We start from the raw sequence: 26,640 nt of genomic DNA, 5'->3' as shown, positions 1-26,640 counted from the left end.
AATTATCTCTTAACTTCCCTGGAGGGTGCGCCCATCAGCAGGCGTGGCACGGGGCCAGGTGGAGAGGGCTGGCTTCAGACCATTCCCCTCATCCCACAGTTTTCTGCACACTCCTCATAAGTGATGTCAGTGCCTGGTGGCACATGTGTCTTCTGTCACCCCCAGTGACCATCTCTGAAATGGTAGGTTGGAGGACTTGGAAGGTCTCTGGTGGCCCTGTCTGTTAGGACCACCTGTCTGTCCTGTGAGCCCACCTGGGTCCTCCACTCTGCACCCCGACATTCTGGGCCATCTGCCTGGGTCCCCCACAGTCAAATGCCCAGGGGACCCCCAGCTTCTGCATGCCCAGCAGCAAGGGATTTAATTTTAGTGTCTGCCTCCACACACCCTCTGCTCCTGCCATAGGGCAGGGGAGACACTCCCTGCACAGAGAGGGTTCGGGTCCTGGCTAGGGTCACACATCGGGGTTTCTCCCAAACACCCGGGTGTCGGGGTTCCAGGGCAGGTCTCTGTCTTCCTACCCGGCTCCCCACCCCTGGGGCTCTACAGGGTGATGGAGGACTTCCTGCAGAAAGAGGCACACAGACGAGGGCAGCTGGCCCCAAAAGGCCGTCCCTTCACTGGTTTGCTGCCCTTGTCCGCCCTCCCGCAATCTTTTGGGGCTTAAAATTTTTTTTGTTTATTTCTTAAAGACAACAGCTTTTTGGCTTTAATACACAAAGTAAGTGAGGTCCTTGGTGAGCCGCTGCTCCAACCTTCCAGCCCAGCACCTCCAGGGTCAGGGGCCGCAGTCTCCAGTGGCCGTGGATGAAGGGCTGAGCCAGGCTCTGGGCATCTCAGCAGCCTCTTGGGCTCAGAAGTCCGGGCTGAAGAGAGGGGCCAGGAGAGCCCACCCAGCCTGTCCAGGGAGGCAGCGGGGAGGCAGCCAGGGAGGCAGCGGGGGCCTGGTGGGGCTGGCTGTCAGTTCACCGTGGGCACCTGGCTATGATGCAGGCTGAACTCCTTGGCCTTGAGACGAAGGCTGGCGATGCTGTTGGCCATGTTGACCCCCGGGGTCGCAGGGCCTGAGCCTCCTGGGCTGTATGGCGGCACCGTGCTGGGGGTGACATAAGACACAAGGACATATTGCGGTGGCTGGAAGACCGCCGGGGGCTGGCCACCTCTGGCGGCCAGTCTTGGATCCCAGCCTCTGGTCTTCCTGCCTCCCCTCCCCAGCTCACTCGGCTGGGAAGCCTTCCCCTGGGGCTACAAGACTGGGGGGAAGAGGCAGAAGTGCCCACAGTCAGCCCTGGGACATGGAGCCGCCCCCGTAGGCTTGTGGTCCTTCCTCGCTGGACCAGGAGCTTCCTGAGAGCGGAAGCTCCTGTTCACCCCTAGCGCCTGCCCTGGGCCTGGCACACAGCAGGATGGGGCTGGGATGAACGCACACCTGTATGGAAGGAGGCCTCTTGGAGGTTCTCCCGCCCCAGGTAAGAGCACGGCATGGGGGGAGCTGTGAGAGCTGTGAGGCTAGCGTGGGCATCACTAGGACTCAGATCCCACGACCCACCGGCTCTTGCCTCTCACGAGACCATGGCTCCAGCAGAGCTGCTCGCACAGACTCAGGGGTGGATGGCACTCCCTGGAGTTGCGGGGTGCAGAAACCCAACTCGCCAGCACCTCCTTCCCCTCCCTTCCTGCCCTGCCACCTTTCCCCAGCTTTGACCGGGACAAAACTGCCCCAGACTTTGACTCTGGGGCCCAGCCAGGCCCCTGGGACAGGGATCCACTCCCTCGGCCCCCCGGCCTCTCTCCGGGATGGTGGCCGAAGGGTGCTGGGGCGCTCGCGCCAGCCCAGGAACCTGCAGGTTTTCAGCTTCCTCAGGATGACGTGGCTTCTCCACTCCTTCCCAACAGGCCTCATTTTCTCGCCCCTCCACACGCTCACACGCTTGCCCACACACCCCTTGGTGCCCCCCAGGTCCATGGGGCACCTGGGCACCTTTCCTAGCTGTCTTCAGATCCTCAAAGGAGTCTGGGCCCTAAAACACCCCATGGGGTCCCCTGGTTGCTTGCGCCCTCCCGACCCAAAAGGGTTCCCGCTCTCACCTGTAGGGGGACGAGGCCGTCCAGGAGAGATAATCGGGGCTCAGGGCAGTGGGCCGGGGAGCCACGGGCTGCTCGATGGCGGCTTCCTGGCTGTAGGACTTGAGCAGCGAGGCTGAGCGGTTGGCCAGCATGGCCCGCTCGTTTCGGCGGAACTTGGCCCGGCGGTTCTGAAACCAGACCTGGGGGCGGGAAGGAGGGGTGAGCGGGCTGCTGAGGGGACCCAAGTCCTTTTGCACCCAGCATGTGCCTGCTCTGCCACCCATCCTGCACTGGCAGCTTCACCTCTCTGAGCCTCAATTTTCTCATCTGTAAAATGGGGGTGATAAACGGTGCCTGCCGCTGGGTAAGTATGTGTTGGAGAATGTGCAAGTGGATGAATGAAAGAATGAATAGATGAGCATTTAGCTGCTGTGAGGTTGTAATGAGAGGTGCATGCTGGGCACTCAGCTCAGGGCTGGCACGGAACAAGCACTGAACACTTTTTTTTTTTTTCGGTTTGCGGGCCTCTCAGTGTTGTGACCTCTCCCGTTGCGGAGCACAGGCTCCGGATGCGCAGGCTCAGTGGCCATGGCTCACGGGCCCAGCTGCTCCGCGGCATGTGGGATCTTCCCTGACCGGGGCACGAACCCATGTCCCCTGCATCGGCAGGCGGACTCTCAACCACTGCGCCACCAAGGAAGCCCAGCACTGAACGCTTTAAAACGACTTTTATTTATCCAAACCCCATGTGCCAGGCACTGCTCTAATCTACAAAGATATCAACTTCTTTCATTCTCGTAAGAACCCTATAAAACAGACCCACGTGATCCTCATTTTACAGGGAGGTACCTAAGGCACAGAGAGGCTGAGTAACTTGCTCAAGGTCACACAGCTGGTCAGTGGCAGGGCTTGGATTTGAACCTCAGCCCTCCTGGCCTCAGATGGTCCTGCTCTGAGACACCTCACCTTGGCAACTCCTTAACCCTGGGTAAGTGGTGGCTGCACGCTCCCCCGGGGGGCGCACGGATGGGCAGCACTCACCTGGACACGCGCCTCGCTGAGGTTGACGCGCCGGGCTAGCTCCTCCCGCACGAAGGCGTCGGGGTAGTGCGTGCGCTCGAACACGCGCTCCAGCGCCTGCAGCTGGCTGCTGTTGAACGTGGTGCGGTTCCGCCGCTGCTTCTTCTTCCGCTTGGCGGCGCCGCCGCGCCCGGGGCTGGGACACTCACCTGCGGAGGGGTCCGAGGGTCAGCGGGGCGGCGGACAGCGCGCAGTGAGTGCCCGCAGGGCCCCCAGCCCGGAGCTGCCGAGATGATCACGACTCAGGCACCAGCTCAGCGATGTGCTCTGAGCCCTTTCCCTGTGTCTCCCTCTGCTGATGGATGGTGCAGCCCGAGAACAGGAGCAGCTCCCTTTAATTCACTCCTTCATCCATTCCTTCATCCATCCATCCATCCAACCATCCATCCATCCATTCTGCAACACATTTACTGAGCACCTACTGGGTGGCAGGCACAGGGTTAGGACCCTGGGGACATAATGGTGAACAGAAGCAGCCAGGTCCCCATCCTGTGGAGCCCGGGGACAAGCACCCACCGCCATGAGGGACAACTGACCTGGTGTGTGTGGGGGGGGGCGGGGCGTGGCCGCTGGAGATATCTACGCGTCCTCGCTCCTAGCTCAGGCTCTGGGGCATGGTAAACCCTTCATGGGTATTTGTTGTTGAATTATATTAATATATTGAAAAAGAGCAGTGAGAGCCACAGTTCCAAGGGTCCACTGCAGGCACCCACAGGTCAATGGATGCTCACAGGAATCCTATAGACAGGTGCTCTTCATGCCCCATTTACAGAGGGAGAAGGGAGGGGGGATGTTCAGCTACTATTTATTTCCACATTTCAATTTTACCCAAGGGCTGAACTGCTGACCCTTCCTCCTGCAGGGTCCAGCTCATTGTTCACTCCTCCAGGGAGCCCTCCCTGACCACCTGAGTCCACATGGAATCCCCTCTCCTCCACTGCACTCACCCAGCACTTAGAACCAACACTGTCTGGTTCAGGGTCTGGTGTACCTTAATAAAAAATGTATATTTTATGGATAAATAACAAGGTCTTACTATATAGCACAGGGAACTATATTCAATATCTTGTAATAAACAATAATGGAAAAGAATATGAAAAAGAATATATATATTTAACTGAATCACTTTGCTGTGCACCAGAAATTAACACAACATTGTAAATCAACTATACTTCAAAAAAAAAAAAAAGAATATTTAATCAAACATTAAAAAATCTGGATCCTTAAAATTTGTACGGAGACACAATAGACCCCGAATAGCCAAAGCAGTCTTGAGGGAAAAAAACGGAGCTGGAGGAATCAGACTCCCTGACTTCAGATTATAATACAAAGCTACAATAATCAAGACAATATGGTACTGGCACAAAAACAGAAATATAGATCAATGGAACAGGATAGAAAGCCCAGAGATAAACCCACTTACCTATGGTCAACTAATTTATGACAAAGGAGGCAAGGATATACAATGGAGAAACGACAGTCTCTTCAATAAGTGGTGATGGGAAAACTGGACAGCTACATGTAAAAGAATGAAATTAGAACACTCCCTAACACCATACACAAAAATAAACTCAAAATGGATTAAGGACCTAAATGTAAGACCAGACACTATAAAACTCTTAGAGGAAAACATAGGAAGAACACTCTTTGACATAAATCACAGCAAGATCTTTTTTGATCCACCTCCCAGAGTAATGGAAATAAAAACAAAAATAAACAAATGGGACCTAATGAAACTTAAAAGCTTTTGCAAAGCAAAGGAAACTACAAACAAGACTAAAAGACTTGTTTGTTTCCAAATGGGAGAAAATATTTGCAAATGAATCAACGGACAAAGGATTAATCTCCAAAATATATAAACAGCTCATGCAGCTCAATATTAAAAAAACAAACAACACAATCAAAAAATGGGCAGAAAACCTAAATAGGCATCTCTCCAAAGAAGATATACAGATTGCCAACAAACACATGAAAGAATGCTCAACATCATTAATGATTAGAGAAATGCAAATCAAAACTACAATGAGGTATCACCTCACACCAGTTAGAATGGGCATCATCAGAAAATCTACAAACAACAAAGGCTGGAGAGGGTGTGGAGAAAAGGGAACCCTCTTGCACTGCTGATGGGAATGTAAATTGATACAGCCACTATGGAGAACAGTATGGAGGTTCCTTAAAAAACTAAAAATAAAGTTACCATATGACCCAGCAATCCCACTTCTGGGCATATACCCAGAGAAAACCGTAATTCAGAAAGACACACGCACCCCAATGTTCACTGCAGGACTATTTACAATATCCAGGTGACGGAAGCAACCTAAATGTCCACTGACAGACGAATGGATAAAGAAGATGTGATACATATATACAATGGAATATTACTCAGCCATAAAAAGGAACTAAATTGGGTCACTTGTAGAGATGTGGATGGACCTAGAGACTGTCATACAGAGTAAAGTAAGTCAGAAAGAGAAAAACAAGTATTGTATATTAATGCATATATGTGGAACCTAGAAAAATGTTACAGATGAACTGGTTTGCAGGGCAGAAATAGAGACACAGATGTAGAGAACAAACATATGGACACCAAGGGGGGAAAGTGGGGTGGGGGGTGGCGGGATGAATTGGGAAATTGGGATTGACATATATACACTAATATGTATAAAATAGATAACTAATAAGAACCTGCTGTATAAAAAAAAAAGAAAACAAAAAAAAAGAAGAAGAAAAAAAACCCTCAGTGAAGGGTCCACTTAAGATTTCTACACTATTGTATGCACACTTTACCTCAAAAGTAAGAGAGAAACATAAATAAATATTAAATTTAATTTTTTAAAAATCTGGAGATTTCATGTAAGGAAAAAAAAAGTATATTTTAATAACCAAATAATGTCACTGCTTGTCGCAGTAACAGATTCAAGCAACACAGAAAGGCACAAAATAAAACAAACTACTCCCTTCTCCCGACTCTGCTCCCCAAGATTTACAAAGTTACAAATGTGTATTTAAAAAAATTTACAAGCATGAGATCACGCTGAACACACTGGTGCTGCAACTTGTCTCTCTCTCTCTCTTTTTTTAATACTTATTTATTTATTTAGGCTGCACCAGGTCTTAGTTGCCGCGTGCATGCGGGATCTAGTTCCCCGACCAGGGATTGAACCCAGGCCCCCTGCATTGGGAGCTTGCATTCTTACCCACTGGACCACCAGGGAAGTCCCCAAACTGAAGCTTGCCTCTTCCTATTTAATTTGCTCCAGAGATCACTCCACCTGGCCCAACAAACCCAGCCCTCTTTATTTGTATTAATTTCCATATTATATTTTCCCTCTTGTTCTCTCCCTCCGCATATCAGAACAATTTTTAAATTAGCCTTTGCTCTATCCTTCCAGCATTGCTTTTTAGAAAAATATATATATATATTATTTATTTATTTATTATTCATATTGGCTGTGCCGGGTCTTAGCTGCTGCATGCGGGATCTTTGGTTATGGCATGTGGACTTCTAGGTTGCAGCATGTGGACTCTTAGCTGTGGCATGCATGCGGGGTCTAGTTCCCAGAGCAGGGATCGAACCCAGGCCCCCAGCATTGGGAGCGTGGAGTCTTACTCACTGGACCATGAGGGAAGTCCCCAGCATTGCTTTTTGCAAATATTTTTTTGAAGTATAATATTTTCTCCCCCTCTTCTATTGAAAGATAGCAGACCATGTACTGTTGTGCATCTCCCTTTTTTCCCACTGAGCAATATATCCCAGGGATTCCTCCATCCAGTGCAGAGAAGTCCTGCATGTACCTTCTCACAGCTCTGTATCACTCAGTTGTGCGAATGTACCGTGGTTTAGTCAACTAAAACCAGAGCCCTGTGGATGGGCACGTAGTGTGTTTCCAATCTTTTGCAATTAAAGAATGCCACAATTAATAACCTCGTGCAAACATGATTTTCTATTTTTGCCAGTGAATATTTGGGACAGATTCCTAGAAGTGGGATTGCTTGGCCAGTGAGTAAAATGCTAGATGTGGCCAAATCCCCCATAACGCTTCCCAGCAGCGGTGGACAGGAAGGTCCGTTTTGCCCACAGTTGCGCCAACAGGATGCATTGTGAACCTTTTGGATTTGGGACCACACCTTGTATTTTTGCTTCCCCAGTTACACATTCCCTTTATACGTGCTACGTTCTTCACGCGATGCTGAGAAGTTGTTCAGCTGAGCATCTGGAACATTCCAGGCCCAGCCACGGATACCACTCAATCCTGGCTTTTGAATGAGCTCCCAGGTTAGCAGGGTTTACTGACTCTTGAGCAACCGGCTGATTTGATCGGAGGCTAACTTGTTCCATGAGCCTGGTAAGCAATTGCATCGGGGGTAGGGTGGGGGGTTGTCAGACAGGAATCAGGCAGTATGCCCGGAAAAAGATGACCTTACTGGGTTTGGACCAGTGGTTCTCAACAGAGGGCAATGGAGCCTCCAGGGGACATCTGGCAACGTCTGGAGACGTTTCTGATGGACTGGGAGAGGGGTTGCTCCTAGGATCGAGGCAGAGGCTGGGGATACTGCTGTGTACACTTCGATGCACAAGGAAGGCCCCGCGTCAGGGAATTCTCTGGTTCACCGTGTCCATAGTGCTGAGAGAGAGAGAGGCCCTGGTTTGGAGGGAGGGCCAGTACGTTTCCCCTTTGAGAAGTACTGCAAACGTGGGACACATCTGGGGGTGGGGTAGGCAATGGCAGGGGACATGGAGCGGCCCCGGGCGAGCTGGCCTCTTCTCCTGGACCCGCTTCAGTCTTCACTCCTCACCCCTTTCCTCCAAGAAAAGGCGAAGATGGATGAGAATGTCTGGTGCCAGTGAACGTCTCTCCACCCCCCGCTCCCCACCCCCTCGAGCTGGAAGAAACCTTAAACTGAAATAACAAGGGCTGAGCGCTGAAAACCTGTGTGATCAAGAGCCTGAGAGCGGACAGAAGCTTCTGGAACACCAGCCATCGCGAGCCGATTTCCGCCCCCCTTCAGGCAACACTTCTTGGGCACAAACCCAACGCAGGAGGCATTTCAGCCAAAAAAGGAGAATTTTTCAGGAAATTTAGCAATTCAAAACTGAGGGTGTTGAAATGAAAATCATTTTGCAGCCTCGGCCCCCTCCAAGTGGGCGCCGGAAGAAACAACTCTGCTCTTTGGCCAAACTGCGTGGTGCCTTGGAGCTGAAACCCTCACACAAGGGCGCTTAACACCCCTCCCAACAACCCCAGACTCTCTCCACCCCTGACACCAGCTAGTTTCCACTGGTCTGGAGTCACATCTCCCTGGGGGTTCCCATCAAGGCAGCTATGATGGGATGCGCTCAACAAAAGTTGGTTTGGGGGCTTCCCTGGTGGCGCAGTGGATAGGAGTCTGCCTGCCAACGCAGGGGACACGGGTTTGATCCCTGGTCCGGGAAGATCCCACATGCCACGGAGAAACTGGAACCGCGCGCCACAACTCCTGAGCCTGCGCTCTATAGGCTGCGTGCCACAACTGCTGAGCCTGCGTGCCACAACTACTGAGCCCACACGCCTGGAGCCTGTTGCTCCGCAACAGGAGAAGCCCCCGCTCGACTAGAGAAGGCCCATGCACAGCAATGAAGACCCAATGCAGCCAAAAATTAAAATTAAATATTTAAAAAAAAAAAAAAGGGCTTCCCTGGTGGCGCAGTGGTTGAGAGTCTGCCTGCCGATGCAGGGGACACGGGTTCGTGCCCCGGTCCGGGAAGATCCCACGTGCCGCGGAGCGGCTGGGCCCGTGAGCCATGGCCGCTGAGCCTGCGCGTGCGGAGCCTGTGCTCCGCAACGGGAGAGGCCCGCATACCGCAAAAAAAAAAAAGAAAAAGTTGGTTTGGGCAGGAGGGATGCCAAGCGCTCTGTCTGCTTCCATCCACTGGACCCTGGCATCTGCCCTATGAGGCACTGGCCCATTTCACACACTGGGAAACTGAGGCTCTGAGAGGTTCACCCAAGATCACACAGTGGGGACTGGAGTCCATGTCTGTGGGAAGGCTCAGGCGGCCCGGGTTGTGAGCCTGTCTCCGAGGGGGCCGCCTCCCGCGGTTCCCAGGGAAGGTGATGTGGGGGTCTGTCACACTCTCCGCCCCAGCTCTGGGAGACACCATGGATCATGTCATCTCACTGGTGCGGAAATGCCCCCGAGTGTCCTTCCTATAGCCCCCGGGAGGAAGACCTCACCTCTGGGAGCCCTGAGGGACAGCGGCTTGCCCAAGGTCACACAAAGTTCCTGGAGGAGCTGAATTTAACTCAGTGCCAAGAGCATAGTAATCGCTTGATATATGTTCGCTGCTCTTGGCATTCTTCCTTGTGTGCAACCCTCTTCCCGCCTGAAGACAAAGATCTTTCTCCCTCGGCCCCGCCCACAGTAGAAAGATGGTTCCAGTCCCTGCTGTGGGCAGAGGCTGGGGAGAGGCAGCCGAGGTTCAGGAAGACTCATGCAGCGTCTTGGAGGTGACCCAGGACTCGAACCCACAGCTTTGGACTCGGGCTGGACTCTGCTTCCCAGCAGATGTGCTGGATGCTCGTTACCATGAGTTCCTGCATCACCCCCTGGGAAGTGGATGGTGGTAGGCGTGTGTCCTCTGGGGGTTCCACGCTTGAGCTTAAAGCATTTGGAAAATAAATACTCTTGAAGCCTCAGGCCGGCGAGTACTGGGGCCGGCTCCGTCCAAGTCAGGGCTGTGCCCAAAGTTTCCTTTTGTTCCGTAAAGTTCTGCTTTCCTCTGGGATTGAAAATAAAGCCCGAAACCACCTCCATTTACGTGGGCTGTTTAGGGGCTATTGTGAGGGGCGGGGATCAGGGAAGAGCAAAACAGCCTCACGTAGGGGAGGCCAGCCATGCTCTCTCCCTTATTACATTACAGTGAAAAAGAAGTGACTGGCGCACAGTTTTCTGCCATTAAATTATTCCACACATACAATTTACTTGGCTGACTTCAGGCCAAAGACATTTAAAAACTCTGCTCTCGGCCAAATGATCAAGTGTTCCTGGCTCCCTCTCCTGCACCCATGGTTTTTCTTATTCTGTGTAATTTAAGGGTCTAAATAGTCTGGAGGGAATTAACTGCAAATTCTTCCTAAGACAAATAAATCCGGCCTCTTCGTTTCTGCCTTTCTCAAGCTGTTGAGAGACACTCTCTGTTTGTTTTTGCTTCAAATAGTCAAGTTTGTGCCTGACCCTGGGGCCACGGCAAGCTCCAACCCAAATAAATAACTTTTATTAATTAGCATTTATTCTGACCGAATAAGCAGCCTCCCCCCACCCCAAATGTGATCTCTGCCAACACGTTCACAAAAATAAACGTGTCCCCAGGACCTTGACGTGGATTTAACAAATTAACACTGGGCCTTGGTCAAAGGAGCTTCGAAGCTGCAGAAATATTTACAGCCAGAAAAGTCTGAGGAAGGAAGTGGAGGTGGGGGGCACAGAGAGGCTGCCCCCCTCCCCAAACACCCAGGTCTCTTGGTAGAGACTTGGGCTCCTTTGAAAGACCCCTGGGAGAAGGGCTCCGACAGGAATTCTGGAAACGGTGTCCCTAGCTACTGCGAGGCAGCATCCCTGGCTCACATGCCACCAGGAGAGACTTGGGGGAGAATCTCACCTCCTCAGATAGGAAGTGAGAGGCAGCACAGGCGGTAAAGGAGCCGGGGTCCTGGTTTAGGACCTGAGGTTGGCCCTGGCGCACCAGCGGCGTGGCGGTGGATGAAGGCTTTATTCTGTCCCAGCCTCGGGAATTGCGCTGAGAAATGGAAGTAACAGGAACCACCTCATCGAACCCTCACAACCGTCAGACCTGCGTGCTCCTAGCCTGATTTTACAGACGAGGAAACTGAGGCACGGGCTTAAGCAACCTGCCAAATCCATGTGGCCAGTCAAGGCTGGAGCTGGGACTTAAACCTGCGGATTGGCATGGAGCCCAGGCTTTTAACCAGTTTGGCATGGGCGGCCGGCCCTAAGAGTGCCCCCAGGTCTTCATGCAGCGAGGTTCTAGGGGTCTCTCCAGGGGCTTAGGGTGAATGGGTCATCCAAGAAGAGGGGGGCTTAAGGCAACAGGAGCATCTCTAGAGCTGGGGTCTGTGCTGGACACAGGGCAGGGGTCTGTCAACAGCATGCAGGGTCGGGTAGCGTCGAGGGGGTGGGGCATGTGAGACCTGTGAGGGCAGAGCCAGGGTCACACCTGGCACCAAGTGCGTCACCCACATTGGAAGGAAGAAAGGAAGGCTGGACAGAAGGGAGGAGGAAGGAGAAGCAGCATGGAGCCTGCAGCCATCTGGAGAAGGGCGCCTGGGCTTCCGGGGAGCTTCCCCAGGAGGTCAGCTCCGCCCCAGCCAGAAACTCAAACAAGGAGCTCAGAGCTGCTTTCATGTTTGGACAGGCCGGCCTCAGTCCAGGACACTCAGGGACCAGGGCTAAGGCACAAAGCGGGGTGAGATCACACAGGTGGACTTCCCAGTATCACCTCCCTGGAGGCCCCCAGCAACCTCAAGATGGGCGGCAGGGATGCCTCTGCCTCACAGAGGAGAAGAGGGAGAGAGGCCCAGAGAGGGACTAGGACCTACCCAGGGTCACACAGCGAGTGAGAATCCTCCCCCTGCCAACCCCAGGTCCTTTCTTCTCTCCCCACTTGGCAGAGAGAACCGAGGGAGGAGATAGCCCCAGCCTCCAGCCCAGCCCTGGACAAACTGATGGTGAACATGACAGAAGGATGGGGTCTTTGTCTTGAGGGTTTTTGGGCTCTGTCCACTGGATGGGGCCCCTCAGGCCCCCTGGGTGGGCAGTGGCAGGTCAGGGGGGCTGGGGTGGTCTCAGAGCTGCTGTCCCAGGTTCGCAGCCTCCCTGAGGTCAGGATTTACATTGGACATGCACATCCTCTCCCCTGAGGACCTCTGCCCGCTCCGTTCGTGAGCTTGCGACTTCTCTCTGCCTCCCTAGCTCACCTTCAGGTCTCAGCAGAATGCCGCTTCCTCCAGGAAGCCATCCCAGACCCCCCATCATAGCTCTGTCACGTTGCAGCGTATGTGTAGGGTCATTTGTCTGGCAGGGACTGGAACTTACTGTTTTCTGTCTCTCTGGGACCTGTCACAGGGCCTGGCCCAGGGTAAACTCTCCACAAATATTTGTTGAGTGTTGAGTGAGTGAATGAATGAAGAGATGAACAGACAAATGAGGAGGCCTGAAAGAGCGTGGGAAGACTTCAGAGGCTGCCCCGGTCCCGGCCTGTCTCCAGGGTCCAGGTTCTTCCTTATGGAGCCATAGAGACCTGGCCAGGGCTGAGTCATGACAGCATGTGTCACAGGGTAGGAGGGAGGGGCTTGGGGCAGTGGGGGAGGGGAGTCAGCCACCAACACCCACTGTCCAGCTGCCCCTCCAAGGATGTTTCATCTCACTCATTTTGAACAAAAACCCAAGGTGCTGATACATTTTTATAGCTACCAGTCTAGAGAAGGAGAAAATATCTCAGGAAGGAAGGTGAGGAAGGAAGACACAGCGGGGCCCAGGGAGTCAGAGAGGGTCCCCTGGGGCCCTATCCATGTCCCCATGATCTCACAGGCCTCAGACAGCACGTAAGAACCCAGGGTCACGGGCCACCTCAGCCTGGGACTGCTGTGCCCCCCACCCCTTCCCAGCCCGAGGCCAGTAACCAGTATGGGTATGAGGAGGCCTCTGCAGGCTTGGGCTAACCCTGGAGTCTGGAGGAGGCCGGGGGAAGCCCCTGCATGTCCTCTCGAATCCTCAGCAGGGTCCTGGAGGGAGCCGCAATGCATCTGGGTCTCTCTGGGGTCTAGAACCTCTTCCGTACACGCACTAAGGACGTGGCATGCTGCACACACTTCCCTCAGGCCACTGGACCCCCCCAAGAGACCTCAGTGGAGGGGCCAGTGCGCCAAGGTGATTTGCCTTACCGGAGAGCAAGAGTTCCTGCCACCTCAGGGCCTTTGCACATGCTGTTCCTGGCCTAGAGCACTGCACCCCTTTTGCCTGGCTAATGTTTCCCGGCCTTTAATCTCAGACTAAATGCCCTGTCCTGGAGGGGTCTTTCCCAGCCCTCAGACCAGGACAGATCTCCTTGTTACAGGCTCCCGGGCCCTCCTCCCTCCCCAGTACATCTGTAATTAAGTCATTCTTCTGTTTTGGTTTTCTGCTTCACGCTTGTCTCTTCCATTCCATTCTAAGCTCTAGGAAGGTGGGGGCTGGGTTTGCCTTGTCACTGCTGTATCCCCAGGACTGGGCAAGTAGTTTGTTTTCAGAAATATTTCTGAATGAATGACTAGATGAAGGAAGCCCTCATTCCAAAAAAGGGATGAAAGTCTCAACTTCCAAAGCCAGTTCCCCTTACCCTCAAAAGGGCCAGACAATGGTTTCTTAGACATGACAGAAAAAGCACAAGCAATTAAACAACAAAAAAAAGAGAAATCGGACTTCTTCAAATTTAAAACTTTTGTGAACACCATCAAGAAAGTAAAAAGACAGCCCACAGAATGGGAAACCTATTTACAAATCATATATTTGATAAGAGACTTGTATTTAGAAAATATCAAGAACTCTTGTAACTCAACAATAAAAAGACAAATAGTCCAATTTAAAAATGAGCAAATGATCTGAATAGACATTTCTCCAAAGAAGATATACACATGACCAATAAGCACATGAAAAGATGCTCAACAGTATTAGCCATCAGGGAGATGCAAAGCAAAATCACTGTGAGATACAACTTCACACCTACTAGGATGTCTAGAACCAAAAGGCAAATAATAACAAGTGGTGGAAAGAATGTGGAGAAATCAGAACCCCCAGGCACTGCTGATAGGGATGAAAAGTGATGCAGCCACTTTGGAAAACAGCCTGGCAGTTCCTCAAAATGTTAAAAATAGAGTTAGCATATGACCCAGCAATTCCACTCCCAGTTGTATCCTCAAGAGAAATGAAAACATATGTCCACACGAACACTTGGATACGAATGAATGCTCATAGCAGCAATACTCATAAGAGCCCAGAAGTCGAAACAACCCAAATGCCCATCAGCTGATGAGTGGGTACCCCAAATATCCGTACAATGGAATATTATTCGACTGTCAACAGGAACGAAGTCCTAATCCATGCCACACCATGGATGACCCCTGAAAACATTACGCCGAGTGAAAGAAGACGGTGCCACGGACAAAAGGGCACCGAATGTGCAATTCCACTCATAGGAACTGTCCGGAATAGGCAAATCTATAGAGACAGAAAGTAGATTCGTGGTTGCCAGGGACCGGGGGAGGGTGATGGGGGTGGGGTGAGGGGGCGAGGACTGAAGGGTGCAGGGTTTACTTCTGGGGGGATGAAACTGTTCTAAAATCGATTGTGGTGACGGTCGTACGACTGAACAGACTAGAAATCACTGGATTGTACGCTTTACATGGGTGAATTGTATGTTATGTGAATTAAATCTCAATAAAGTCGTCATACAAGAACACAGAAAAAAAGGGAGGGGGTAGAGAGAAATCCTGGGATTGGCTGAGAAGAGCAAGGAAAGGAGATCCCCGGAATGCTTGGTGCGGATGTGACCGGGAGTGGGGAGGACAGAGTCTCTAAGGCCCAGAGAGTGTCTCAGTGCTGCCTGGGAAGCCCCAAAGCCACTCTGGGTCAGGGTCTTTGGGGAAATGCTCAGTAAGACAGCTGCCACAAGGCGGGGGCGGTTCTCCGGACAGAATATCTCCACATGGGGGCCGCCACCAGGGGATGCATGAGGCCAAAACTTCTTCAGAGACCCAGGAGCCTTTGAAAAATGTGATCATTGGGCCCAAGTAGGGAAAAAGGGATGAAGCTACCAGGCAGACATGTGTGTCCTATTCTTAGGCACAGAGAAGGGTGGGAGGTCCAAAGCCAGATACCCCTGACCATCTCAAAGGCTCTGGGGTCCCTGGAACCTCCCCTGCTGCCCCTCTGGGTCCGGGGCCTGATCACCTCCCACCTCAGCATTCCAGGACCCAGAAGTCCACATCTGTGGTCAGCCCTGTCTTCTCTGTTCCCGACACCTCCAAACCGAGCTCCAGAAAGTGGGGGCACAGGGCTGGAATGGGGGTACAGGGGATTGGGAGCCCGGGAACCAATCTGGAGGAAGAGCAGCCCTTTGCTTAAAATTTGGCCTAAGAAGGAGGCTAGCGTGTGTCCCGTCTGGTTTTAATCTAAGGTTGGTGGCCAAATGCCAGATTTATTGTAAAACCTACATTTTAATAAGGGGCTGGTATCTGGAGGAAAGTTCATTAACCATTTCCAGACCAGGGGGAAGTTGCTGCTCAGGGCTCAGTGTGGGGTTTCCTCTCCCAGCTCTGAGCTCCTGGGCCTCTCCAAGCCCACCGCCAGCACCTGCTGGGAGTCAGGGCGAGGGCTGGGGGTCGGGCGCAGAGAAGGTCCGATTTCGTGTGGCTTGGTTCTGAAACAAAGCTGCAGATGGCTCTGGGGATCTCAAGCCTCTTACGCTTGTCTTCCCAGGACTCAGTCCGGAAGGATCCTTACAGATTATCTGTCAAAGACCCTCACTTAAAAAAAAAATTTTTTATTATTATTATTTTTTTTGGCCACGCTGCGTGGCATGCGGGGATCTTACTTCCCCAACCAAGGATCGAGCCGTGCCCCCTGCAGTGGAAGTGCAGAGTCTTAACCACTGGACCACCAGGGAAGTCCCCAAAGCCCCTCATTTTTGCCGATGGGGAAACTGAGCCATGAGGAGGGGCAGCGGCTTAGCCAGGGCTCCCAGCAAGGCAGCGGGACCCCAAGTTCTGTCCACTGACGTCCAACCCCTTGAGAACACACATTTTTCTCCTTCCTGCTCTCTCTCTGTTTCTGGGTTCCCTGGGGAGGGGCGTGCACGAGCGCATCCCTGACCCAGCAATTGGGCACGGTTGGCAGGGGGCGGGGCAAACCAGCAGCCCAGCAAGAGAGCCGATGGTTGCCTCTCCTGAGCACCTGAGCTTGAGGAAAACGTTACCCTGTGTGTCCTCGGTCAAGAGAGTTCCCTTCTTGGGCCCTCGGTTTCACCATCTGTGCACTGGGGCGAGTACAGTATCTATGCCTCCTTCTCAAGCTGACACAGAGGATGGAACAGTCCAGGGCTTTCCCAAGAACATGCTAAACGCGGTGGGCCACACAGATGCCCACTACCCTATTACTTTTCTTTCTTTTTTTTTTGTGGCCGCGCTGCACGGCATGCGGGATCTTAGCTCCCCGACCAGGGATCAAGCCCGTGCCCCCTGCAGTGGAAGTGTGGAGTCTTAACCACTGGACCGCCAGGGAAGTCCCCTCGCTATTACTTTTCCAAAATGAAACCTAGGCCGTGGCTCATTGGTTCTCCCTCCATTTCAGTCATGAACCCCTTGAGGAATCTGAGGAATGCTACGGACCCTTCCCCAGAAAAACACAGGTGCACACAGAAGTTTGCATGTAACTTTGTTGGGGGGGGGGGTTCACAGACTTTCTGAATCGTGCGCACAGACCGCCACGCTAAAAAGTCAGCTTTTGTGCCCCAGGAGAACCTGTCCCTTTGCCCCTGTTTCACCTTGGGGTCCCTTGCACAGCTCCCCACAGATAGCAGCTGAGATAAAGGCAGTGCCCATCGGCCCCTCTTCCGAGGTTGGCGGGACCTCCCCTGACCCCAGCTCTGGGCTGATGCTGTAACTCCCAGAGAGGCTGACCTTTAAAGCATCGCCGCAGGTTTTTATGACCCATCTGAGTTCCAGGCACGCTGCAAGATGTGAGTTTGAGGTTCAGCTCAGAGAAGCTCCAGGCTGCCTTGAGTGTTTCTGCTGCCCTGCTCACCACAGTGTGGGCATGTGGTGAGGACAGGACCCCCACTTCCCACCCTTTTTTTTTGGCTTCCATTTACTGAACTTTTATTGTGTGCCTGGCACTGGGTTACAAAGCCCTGCCTTCTCCAATGCAGAAGGCGCTGTTACTAAGCCTTGTTCTCAGTCGGGGCCAGTGAGGTTCAGAGAGGTGAAGTAGCTGACTCAGGTCACACAGCCAGGCAGTGACGAAGCGGGAGCTTATGTCCAGTCTGTCTGTCCCCTAAGTGGCTGGCATCTGGCAGTGGAAGCTGCCCTCATTAACCATTTCCAGACCAGGATGAAGTTGCTGCTAAGGACCCACTGTGGGTTTTCTTTCTTCCACTTAAAAGCTCCGGACCTCTCACAGCCCACAACCAACACTTGCTGGGAGTCAGGATGAGGGCTGGTGGCTGGGTGCAGAGACCACTCCAATTTCCTGTGGCTTAGCTGGCCCCTCTGTTCTACTTGAGCAAATCTGAGTGTTCTGCCCACACTCCCCCCCCCACAGGCTCATGGGCCCTGATGCCCTCAAGGCTGACTATCCCCTGCTGCGTGTCAGCGGGGTGGGCGCCTGTCTGTGTTCCCGGCCTCCACCAGCCTCACCGGCAGGGTGCACCCAGAGCTTGGGCACAGAGCCATCTGTGACATCTCTAACTGCTTCCAGTCACACCCTCAGACGACAGTCAACCCTGACTCCAGAAAATTCTCTATTGCAGTGAGTCATAATCCCTTTCCCTGTGGGTCCCCCAGTTTACACTCCAAGCGAAGGACAGCACAGGGGACTCTTCCCCAGGGCCACCTTGCTAACGTTTGAAGGCAGCTTTTCCAATGCCTCTCCTGTGATTCTGGGAGCCTGCCCTGCCCCCTCACCACTCCAGTGGCCTCCAGGGGAGGGGCTGATACCAGATCTTCCAGATTTCTCAAAGGGTGACCCTTTGCTTCAAGACTCCCTGGGAAGCTCATTAAAAAGGGACATTGTGGGACTTTCCTGGCGGTCCGGTGGTTAGTACTCCATACTTCCACTGCAGGGGGCACGGGTTCGATCCCTGGTCAGGAGCTAAGATCCCACATCCCACGCAGCGCGGCCACTAAAAAAAAAAAAAAAAAAAAAAGGGGACGTTCCCATCCCATCTCCAGGGATTCCGATCCAGTCTCCCTCACCTGCAAGGTTAGGAACCACAGGCTTCAGTGCAGCAAACAGAGGATGTCATGACTCGACATGAAAAGTGCCGATCCACCCGCTAGCTCTACACTGGTCCGTGCAGCTGTCTAAAGTCCAATTTACATTGATTAAAATGAAATAAAAACATAAATCCTGTTCCTTGGTCACACCAGGCACACTTCAAGGACTCAACAGCCACTGTGGCCAGGGGCTGCCAGACCGAAAAGCACAGATAGGGAGTATTTTCCTCATTACAGAAAGTTGTATCAGATAGAGCTGCTCTAGATATTCTAATTTTTCTTCTTCTTTTTCCTTTTAAAGGATGGGGAAGAACAACAAAGCCCAGCACTGAAGGACTTTTAAAACATTTTATTTATTATTTTTTTAAGAAGCAGGTTCTTGTTAGTTATCCATTTTATGCATATTAGCGTATACATGTCAATCCCAATGGCCCAATTCATCCCACCACCCCCCCCACTTTCCCCCCTTGGTGTCTATACGTTTGACCTCTACAACTGTGTCTCTATTTCTGCCTTGCAAACCGGTTCATCTGTACCATTTTTCTAGATGCCACATATATGCATTAATATACGATATTTGTTTTTCTCTGTCTGACTTACTGAAGGACATTTGAAAGGAGAAAAATCATCCCCAAATCCCACCATGCCAGCATATCTATTAAATTTTTGGCAGACTTTTGGACCCATGTCCACACGTATGCAGTTCACACATGAGTCCACTTACAGTGTGCATGAATATCATTTCCTTTTTTGGATGGGGCATTAAGAGGCCACCATGAAGATCAGACACACCCAGGGACAGCATGTTTGGTTGAGCAGGTTGTGCACTGCACAATTCCATGGCAGCATCCCTATAGACTACAGTGTGACTGGTGCCCCCTAGAGCTATGCAGTGGATAACCTGCTCATTTGTACCTCTCTTTCCTGGAAATAGCCGCATTCAAGTACTGGCTTCACCACACACCAGCTACATGAGCTCTCTGGACAAGTGGCTTCACCTTTCCGAGACTGGGTTTCCTCACTGTAAATGGGGCTGGCAGTACCTAAAGTGCTTAGACAATGTCTGGCACCTAGTAAGTGCTCAAGTAACATGAGCTATTATGTGGGTGACCGGTATTACCTCACCATTTCACGGAGCAGATCCAATGTGACAGTTCAGATAAAGTGTTTCTTGCTGTGGGTGGCATGGACCAGGGCTGAGCGTGTGGTGGTTGCACACTTAACCTCCACCCAAACCCCAGCTGCTTCAGTGGAAGGTCTTACAGCCACACCCTCCCCTGTGCCAGGACTTTCTGGGTTCTTTCTCGCCACCAACTCAGTCAGAACAGGCTCCCCAACAAAAGCATAAAAGGTGATTCACCCAGCACAGTGTTACAAACCAGACTCCGGAGTTAACTTTCCCGGGTTCATATCCCAGCGTCACTGCTCTGTGATCCTGAGAAAGTTACTCCTTTTCTGTGCTTCTGTTTTCCCATCTAGAAAATGGAGCTAATGACATCTCCCTTATAGGGTTTTTGTGGGGATTAAATGAGTTACCATATGTAAGGTTCTTAAAACAGTGCCTGGGACACGGTAAGTGCCAAACCACCTTAGCCATTGGTACATTTACTTGGAGTCAGATGGGTCTAGGTTTGAGTCCCAGACTTGCCATATAGTGGCTGTGCTGCCTACTGGCAAGTTCCTTAACCTCTCTAAACCTCGTGTTTGTATCTGTTGAGCGGACACTCTGACTATTAAGAGGACCAGGGATGCCCTGAAGCCTTGCTCCTAAACAACAGCTTGTAGGACACTCTTTCCCCAGAGCTGTCCCAAACGTGCCCGAGGAATCCGTCCTTCACGGATGCTTCTGGAGAAGCTGGGCTGGATCAGGCAGGAAGCCCTGCCACAGTCACAGACTGAACTCGCCTCTTTAGTATCAGTGCCTGGCACATAGTAGGTGTTCAATAAATACTGAACAAATACATATATGGTTGACTGAACGGAACTTGGGTCCCAATGGGGAGGTAATTTCAATTCTCTGTCCATCCAAACATGTGAAGACTTCCATGCACTATAGACTGGGTGAACTGTTACAAGCTTTCCCACTTCCCTGACCCTCTTATCTGCAGAAATATATTTACTTTTTTTTTTTTTTTTAAATTTAGGGGTCAGAACATGAGCCAGAGAAATCCCCTCTGGAAGGGAAAGGCTTCAGCCTGGTGCTCAAGGCCAGAGGAATGGGGGCATCATTCTACCGCGGGGGGTGGGGGGGGAGGCGGGTGGGGGGGGAGGGGGGAGCCTGGGCTGGAGCCACAACCGCTGAGACTGCTTGGAAGGAAACGGACGGCTGGACTGGACTGGAGAGGCAGGCGCCAGGCTACCCTGATCCCCTCTCCAACTGGGGCCACCACCCTCCCTCTTCCTTGAGCCCCCAAACGCTGAGGCAATTTGATCCCAAGCCCAGTTTTGTCTCCAGAGCCCAACAGCCTGGGTTGGAATCCCACCTCCTCCACTTGCCAGCCCTGTGACCTCGAGCCTGTCACTGCTCCTCTCTGGGCCTCAGTTTCCTCCTAAAGAGGGCGGGTGATGGTCCCCACGGGATGCCAGCGATGTCAGAGGGCGCATCCATCGCGGCACTGACAAAGGGCCAGAGCTCTGGCCGCCCAGGGCTGCGCCCTCTCCATCCTGAGCCCCTGGGGACGGCGCAGGCGTCTGGGGAGACTAGCCTTTCAGTGTCTGATGTTTACGAGGCCGACCTCCTCTGCCCCCACTCAGCATCTCAGCTCCTCATTTCCAGAACAAGGAAGGCTGGCAGGGCTGGGAAAACCCAGTCTTTCCACAAATCTTCAGAGGTTTTCTATGAGACACTCTTCTAGAAAACACGGGGCAGAGCTGCAAACCGAGGGAACCGCCCCCAACGCAAAGGCCCTGCGTGAGGCCCCCTCCGCTGCAGCCAGAAAGGGCTGGCCCAGCCTGACAGCACCGCCCTGCCCTCTGCCTTCTTTCTGCTCTCAATTCCGCCTCCATCTAGTGGTACCAAACCGTCCCCTTTCCATGCCCCCACCCCCCTTCTTCCTAACCTCTCCTGCTGGGAGCCCAGGCACTGAGACCGGGGAGCTCTGGGGGCCCAGCTCCCGTTGCTCCCTTTACAGGACCCCGGAGGAGGCCCAGAGGGGAAAGCAGAGCACCCCAAGGCTGCCGCGGCGTGAGGTGGGGCAAGCGGCTGCCCCGCAACCACGGCTGGGGACCGTCCTGTGGTTGACGCAGATCTGGGGCCAAGCTGGGACAGGCCTCAATGAAATCCTTGTATTTCACCCGCCGTGGGTGAAAAGCCCCCTTCCGAACCCAGGCGTTAAAAAGCCGCCAACCCCTACATTTCCTTTGCCCTATTTCCTGCTCCCCTCCCCCCATTTTGGCATTTCTCGGTATGGCCCGAGCTCCTCATCTTAGGGGAAGCTCTGACTCAGAACTTTAAAAAATCTTACACACAAACTTAAGAAAACAAACTCGGGGGCGAGGCTGGAAGAGTCCCCGGCCCTTGTAGGGGGCGTGGAGGGGCTGGGCTTCCCGAGAGGGATCCTGCCCTCGGGGGACCCCACCCGCGGGAGCCCAGCGTGCCGGGGCCACTTTCCCATACTGGCGGGGCACTGTCGGCGCTGGCTAGTGGGCGGGGGTGGGCGCTTTTCCACACCCGCGGGTCTGGGGTCGGCCCCGGAACCCCGGGGGTGCCCGGCGCGGCGCGCCAGCCGCCGCCCGCCCCGCCTGGCCATGTGCGCTCCAGCCCGTGCGTGCGAGCGCGCCGCGCCGGTGGCGGCCAGAGCGGCGCCGCGGCACATCTGGTTCCAGGCGAGCCTCTGGCGCCTGCCTCGCCGCAGACCCGCGGCCCAGACACACAGACGTTAATAGATCGGCGCGCCCAGCCCCGCGCGGCCCGCGCCCGCCGCCGCCAAGCCGCTCAGCGCGAGTGAGAGGCGGCCGCCCGCGCGGGAGGGTGGGCGCGGTCGGAGGGGTGGGCGCGCGGCGGGTGGAGGCGGGGGCGCAGTGCCCACCCTCCATTCCCCCTTCCAGCTGCCTCCTTCCCCAGCCCACCCCTCCCCCAGGCTCCGCTAGGTCCCGGGCTGGAGCTAGCACTGGCCTTTCCCAAACTGGGAAGCCAAGTTCTAGGAAATCCAACGCCAGTTAGTAACAGAGGCAGTTCCTGTTTACCCGGCGCGTACCACTGGCTCAGGGTTGGGCTGGGCGCTGCCCGGCGCGTCTCCGCATAATACCCCTATGCGACAGGTACCCTATGCGATGGCTGCTACCATCTCCCGTTCCCATTTCACACTCGGGGAAACTGAGGCTGCAGAGGTCCCTCGCCCAAGATCGCACAGCGAGAAGGCAACAGCAGAGCTGGCGTTCAGCTGCACTGTTGGACTCCAGCCCCCAGGCAGATCCACACACCTGGGACCCAAGGCCTCCCAAAGCTGACAGCAACACACGCCTTCGTCTGGGGCGCCCCTCCCCTCCTTTTCTCGGAGAACCTCTCCTCATCTGCACCCCTGGTCCCCTTAGCTGAGGTCCTCCGACCCAGGCACTTGGGGGCAGTGAGGCTTCCAAGGGACTCCCAGGAATCTGGGTGGATGCTTTCCCTTCAAAAGGTTCCAAGATGGCTGCTTATTCCCCATCGCACCCCACATCAAACCCTGAATCTAGAGGGTAAACTCCAGGCCTACTCTTTTTTTTTTTTTTTTTTTTGCGGTACGCGGGCCTCTCAGTATTGTGGCCTCTCCCGCTGCGGAGCACAGGCTCCGGACGCGCAGGCTCAGCGGCCATGGCTCACGGGGCCAGCCGCTCCGCGGCATGTGGGATCTTCCCAGACCGGGGCACGAACCCGTGTCCCCTGCATCGGCAGGCGGACTCTCAACCACTGCGCCACCAGGGAAGCCCCAGGTTTACTCTTGATCCAGAGAGAGCTGCTGTGTGGTAGAAACTCCTTTTTATTATTCAAGGCTATATGACGCGTTCTCCTTCTAAAGGGGGCTATGATCTTTAGGACCAGCCCGCATACCAGAATAAAGGGTTATTGGTCTGAGGGAGCTAAAGTGGGTTGGTGAGCCCAGGTGGGTTTTGTCTTTCTTGTTTCTTTCTTTCTTTCTTTCCTTTCTTCCTCCCTCCCTCCCTTCCTTCCTTCCTTCCTTCCTTTCTTTCCTTCTTTCTTTCTCTTTCGTTACTTTCTTTCTTTCTTTGTTTATTTTAACCACAGCCTTTAGCCCCTAAGGGCTAAGCATGTGTACCTGCAAATTGCAAGTACTGTGTTGGGTCCAGGTTAAGTTTTAGCCTACCCCTCCTCGGAGGGGACTTTATAAGGACAGGGGCCCACATCAAAAGTGCCACACTCAGCCTTAAACCGGAAGAAGAGGCTTCTTCTGAGATGCTTATATTACAGCGGAGGAGTCCTGTTCAGAACTTTCCCATTCATACCCTCTGAATTCACTTGGGGGGCTTATTAACTCGGGCTGTCAGAAATCCTGGGTTTTAGAACAAAACCACACTTTAAAAATTCCCAGGCCGAAGGTAATAAGCTCTGTAATGGCCTCTATGGACATGCCCAGGCACTGGAAACCAACGGGGAAAGGAGTATTATTACTTACCAGCCAAGGCGCACAGTAAAGGTTGCCGACTGGGAGGTGGGGGTCTGGGGAAGAGCAGCATGGTGCAGGAAGGGGCGGCTCAAGCAAACTGGGGGCTCCTGACCCAGTTCCCAGCTCTCAGCCCCCGATCATGATGAGACCGGCCCCTTCCCCGGCGGGCTCGGGAGGGGGTGAAGGCCAGGCCACTGGCCAGGACTGACACTGGCTCTGATGTGTGAAAACTAAACCAAAGAAGCACACTGCTCAAGTGGAGCCTGGAGCAAGTGACTGAATTTGGAGGGAAGCCGGTTCTACAAGGCAGCTGTCACTTCTGCATCCCTTCTCCCTACAAAGGCAGTTGCTTCTGTTCCTAGAGAGGGCTTGTGGCAATTTCTGGTCACAGAACTCAGTCTCCTTGTCTTTCCTTCCCCCTCGCTCCCCCTGAGTCAGAAACTTCTGCAGGGAGTGCTGATTGCAGGCATTCTGTCCACACTCCAGGGCTGGCGGTGGGGGAGGGAATCCTGGAACTTCGAGAGCAGCCCTGATCTCCATGAGGCCCATGAGACACTGAAGCTTCCAGGCCAAAGGCCTGGCCCAGCCCGGAGGGCTTTGCTTGACCACACAGCCACGTGCAGACACCACAAGGGTTATCAAAATCTGAAAGGGGCTCCCGCAGCTGCCCTCCACGGAGCCCCCTATGGGCCAGGCACTTTACACGCATGACTTTGTGGAATCCTCACACCTGCGACCTTAGGAAGCAGGTATCATCAACCCATCAGACAGAGGAAGACACAGGGTCTGAGAGGTCTAGTAACTTCTCTAAGGTCACACATCCTACTGGCGGAAGAACTGGGACTCACCCACACCCTGATGCACCAGATGCAGCACCTGAGCTCCTAACTACTGAAACATATTACCTCCTGTTGGGAAGTTCTCTGCCAAGCATGGGTAAGTCTGTGCTCACCTCCTCCCAGGCAGCACCCAGTACAGGGTCAGAGTCGCAAGGGACTTTAGAGAGTGCTTAGACCACAGCTGGCTCACAGCGTCATTTCCCCCCGCTCCACCCCGCCCCCCACATCACTTAGAATAATAGCCTGGTAATAGCTGCTTGGAACACTGTGTTAAGGAGGATTCTGAGGGGCACCGGTTGATTAGTATTGTCTACCAGGGGCTCAGGAAGGGGATTCTGACAAGGAGGCAATTATTTGCCAATCCTGCCCCTGGTTCTGATGTGCTCATTCTACAAATCTGGAAGATGGAGCCCAGAGAGGAGGCATGACTTGTTCAAGGGCACAGAGAGAGTTCTGGCTAGAGACAGGTAGGGGACGTGGGCTTCACTCAGTGATCAGGGTTCTTTCCACCTTAAGGGACATAGCAAACAGCGTCACATGTGCCACCATCTCACCACCCCTTGCCCCCAACATGTTCATTTTGGGAAGTTCCACATAGGTCACAAGAGTACATTTGAAGAGAGCTCAGTTAGTTCTGCCTCTTTAAGGAAATTAATGAGTAGCAATCTGGTGTTGCCAAGAGGCGATCCCTTGTCCAGGGACTTGGTGGTGCAGGAAGAATTATCCAGCCTCCTTCAACATTTAAAAACACTGCTGGGGGCTTCCCTGGTGGCGCAGTGGTTGAGAGTCCGCCTGCCGATGCAGGGGACACGGCTTCGTGCCCCGGTCCGGGAAGATCCCACATGCCGCAGAGCGGCTGGGCCCGTGAGCCATGGCCGCTGAGCCTGCGCGTCCGGAGCCTGTGCTCCGCAATGGGAGAGGCCACAACAGTGAGAGGCCCGCGTACCGCAAAAAAAAAAAAATTCTGGAAATTTAACAGTTGGTTCTCATGAGCCAGCACCAGCCGGTGCTAGAACACTACTATGATTTCTAGCCCATCTAAGGGAAATGGTCTGTTTTTGTTTTTTGTATTTTTGTTTGTTTTGTTTTGTTTTTTTTGGCCGTGCCACACAGCTTGTAGGATCTTCTTCTTCTATTTTTAAAAATTTATTTATTTTATTTATTCTTGGCTGCGTTGGGTCTTCGTTGCTGCACGTGGGCTTTCTCTAATTGGTGCGTGGACTTCTCATTGCGTTGGAATGAGAAGCATTCCACCTTCTCTTGTTGCAGAGCGCGGGCTCTAGGTGCGCGGGCTTCAGTAGTTGTGGCACACAGCCTCAGTACTTGTGGCGCACAGGCTTAGTTGCTCCGCAGCACGTGGGATCTTCCCAGACCAGGGCTCGAACCCGTGTCCCCTGCATTGGCAGGCGGATTCTTAACCACTGCGACACCAGGGAAGCCCAGTTTGCAGGATCTTAGTTCCCCAACCAGGGATTGAACCCAGGACCCTTCCGTGAAAGTGCCGAGTCCTAACCACTGGGCCACCAGGAAATTCTCAGAAGTGGTCTCAGTTTTGCCTATTTCCTCCCATCCTTAACCATGTGCAGGCGTCTTTTGTCAGAGCTGGCATCATGGTGTACAGCCTGTTTTGGATCTGGAAACCAGTATTGTGACGGCCATTAGCAGCGCCCCCCCCGCCTCACCTCCCACCCACCCCCACCCCCCTCACCCCCCGAGGATGGGGAGTAAGGTGGGAGGGATGGAGGTGGCAAGGTGGAACCGGGGTCCTCAGCCCTAGCTGCTCAGTGTAATCACTGGGTGGGGGTGGGGGGGTAGGTGGAGCTTTTAAAAATAGAATGCCAAGCTCCACCCTTCCATGTTCCAGAGTCTGACTCAACAGGTTTTGGGTGGGGCCTGGACATCGCATTCACTGACCGCCCTCCAGGTCATGCTGCCCTGTAGTCAGGGTTGAGAACCACTGACAATGCCAAGTGCGTGATATTTGTTTATTAGACAGGCCTAGAGTCAAGTCCCAGCAACAGG

The 26,640-nt window shown here is 53.3% G+C and overlaps 1 protein-coding gene across 1 annotated transcript in view; it reads right to left on the bottom strand.

The window, feature by feature from the left end:
* Positions 1 to 654: 654 nt before the first annotated feature.
* Positions 655 to 26,640, bottom strand: part of PRRX2 (paired related homeobox 2) — a 46,707-nt gene continuing 20,721 nt past the window's right edge. The window contains exons 2-4 of the mRNA XM_004269107.3: positions 3,109 to 3,296; positions 2,089 to 2,267; positions 655 to 1,096 (exon numbers count right to left, since the gene is read on the bottom strand). Of these exons, the coding sequence (XP_004269155.1) occupies positions 961 to 1,096; positions 2,089 to 2,267; positions 3,109 to 3,296 (503 nt within the window). The 3' untranslated portion in view covers positions 655 to 960. The remainder of the gene's footprint in view (positions 1,097 to 2,088; positions 2,268 to 3,108; positions 3,297 to 26,640) is intronic.

Source organism: Orcinus orca, chromosome 6 (genome assembly GCF_937001465.1).
Source record: "Orcinus orca chromosome 6, mOrcOrc1.1, whole genome shotgun sequence".
NCBI lineage: Eukaryota > Metazoa > Chordata > Mammalia > Artiodactyla > Delphinidae > Orcinus > Orcinus orca.
The sequence above is the reverse complement of the archived record's forward strand: the minus strand, read 5'-3'. Positions and strand labels throughout refer to the sequence as shown.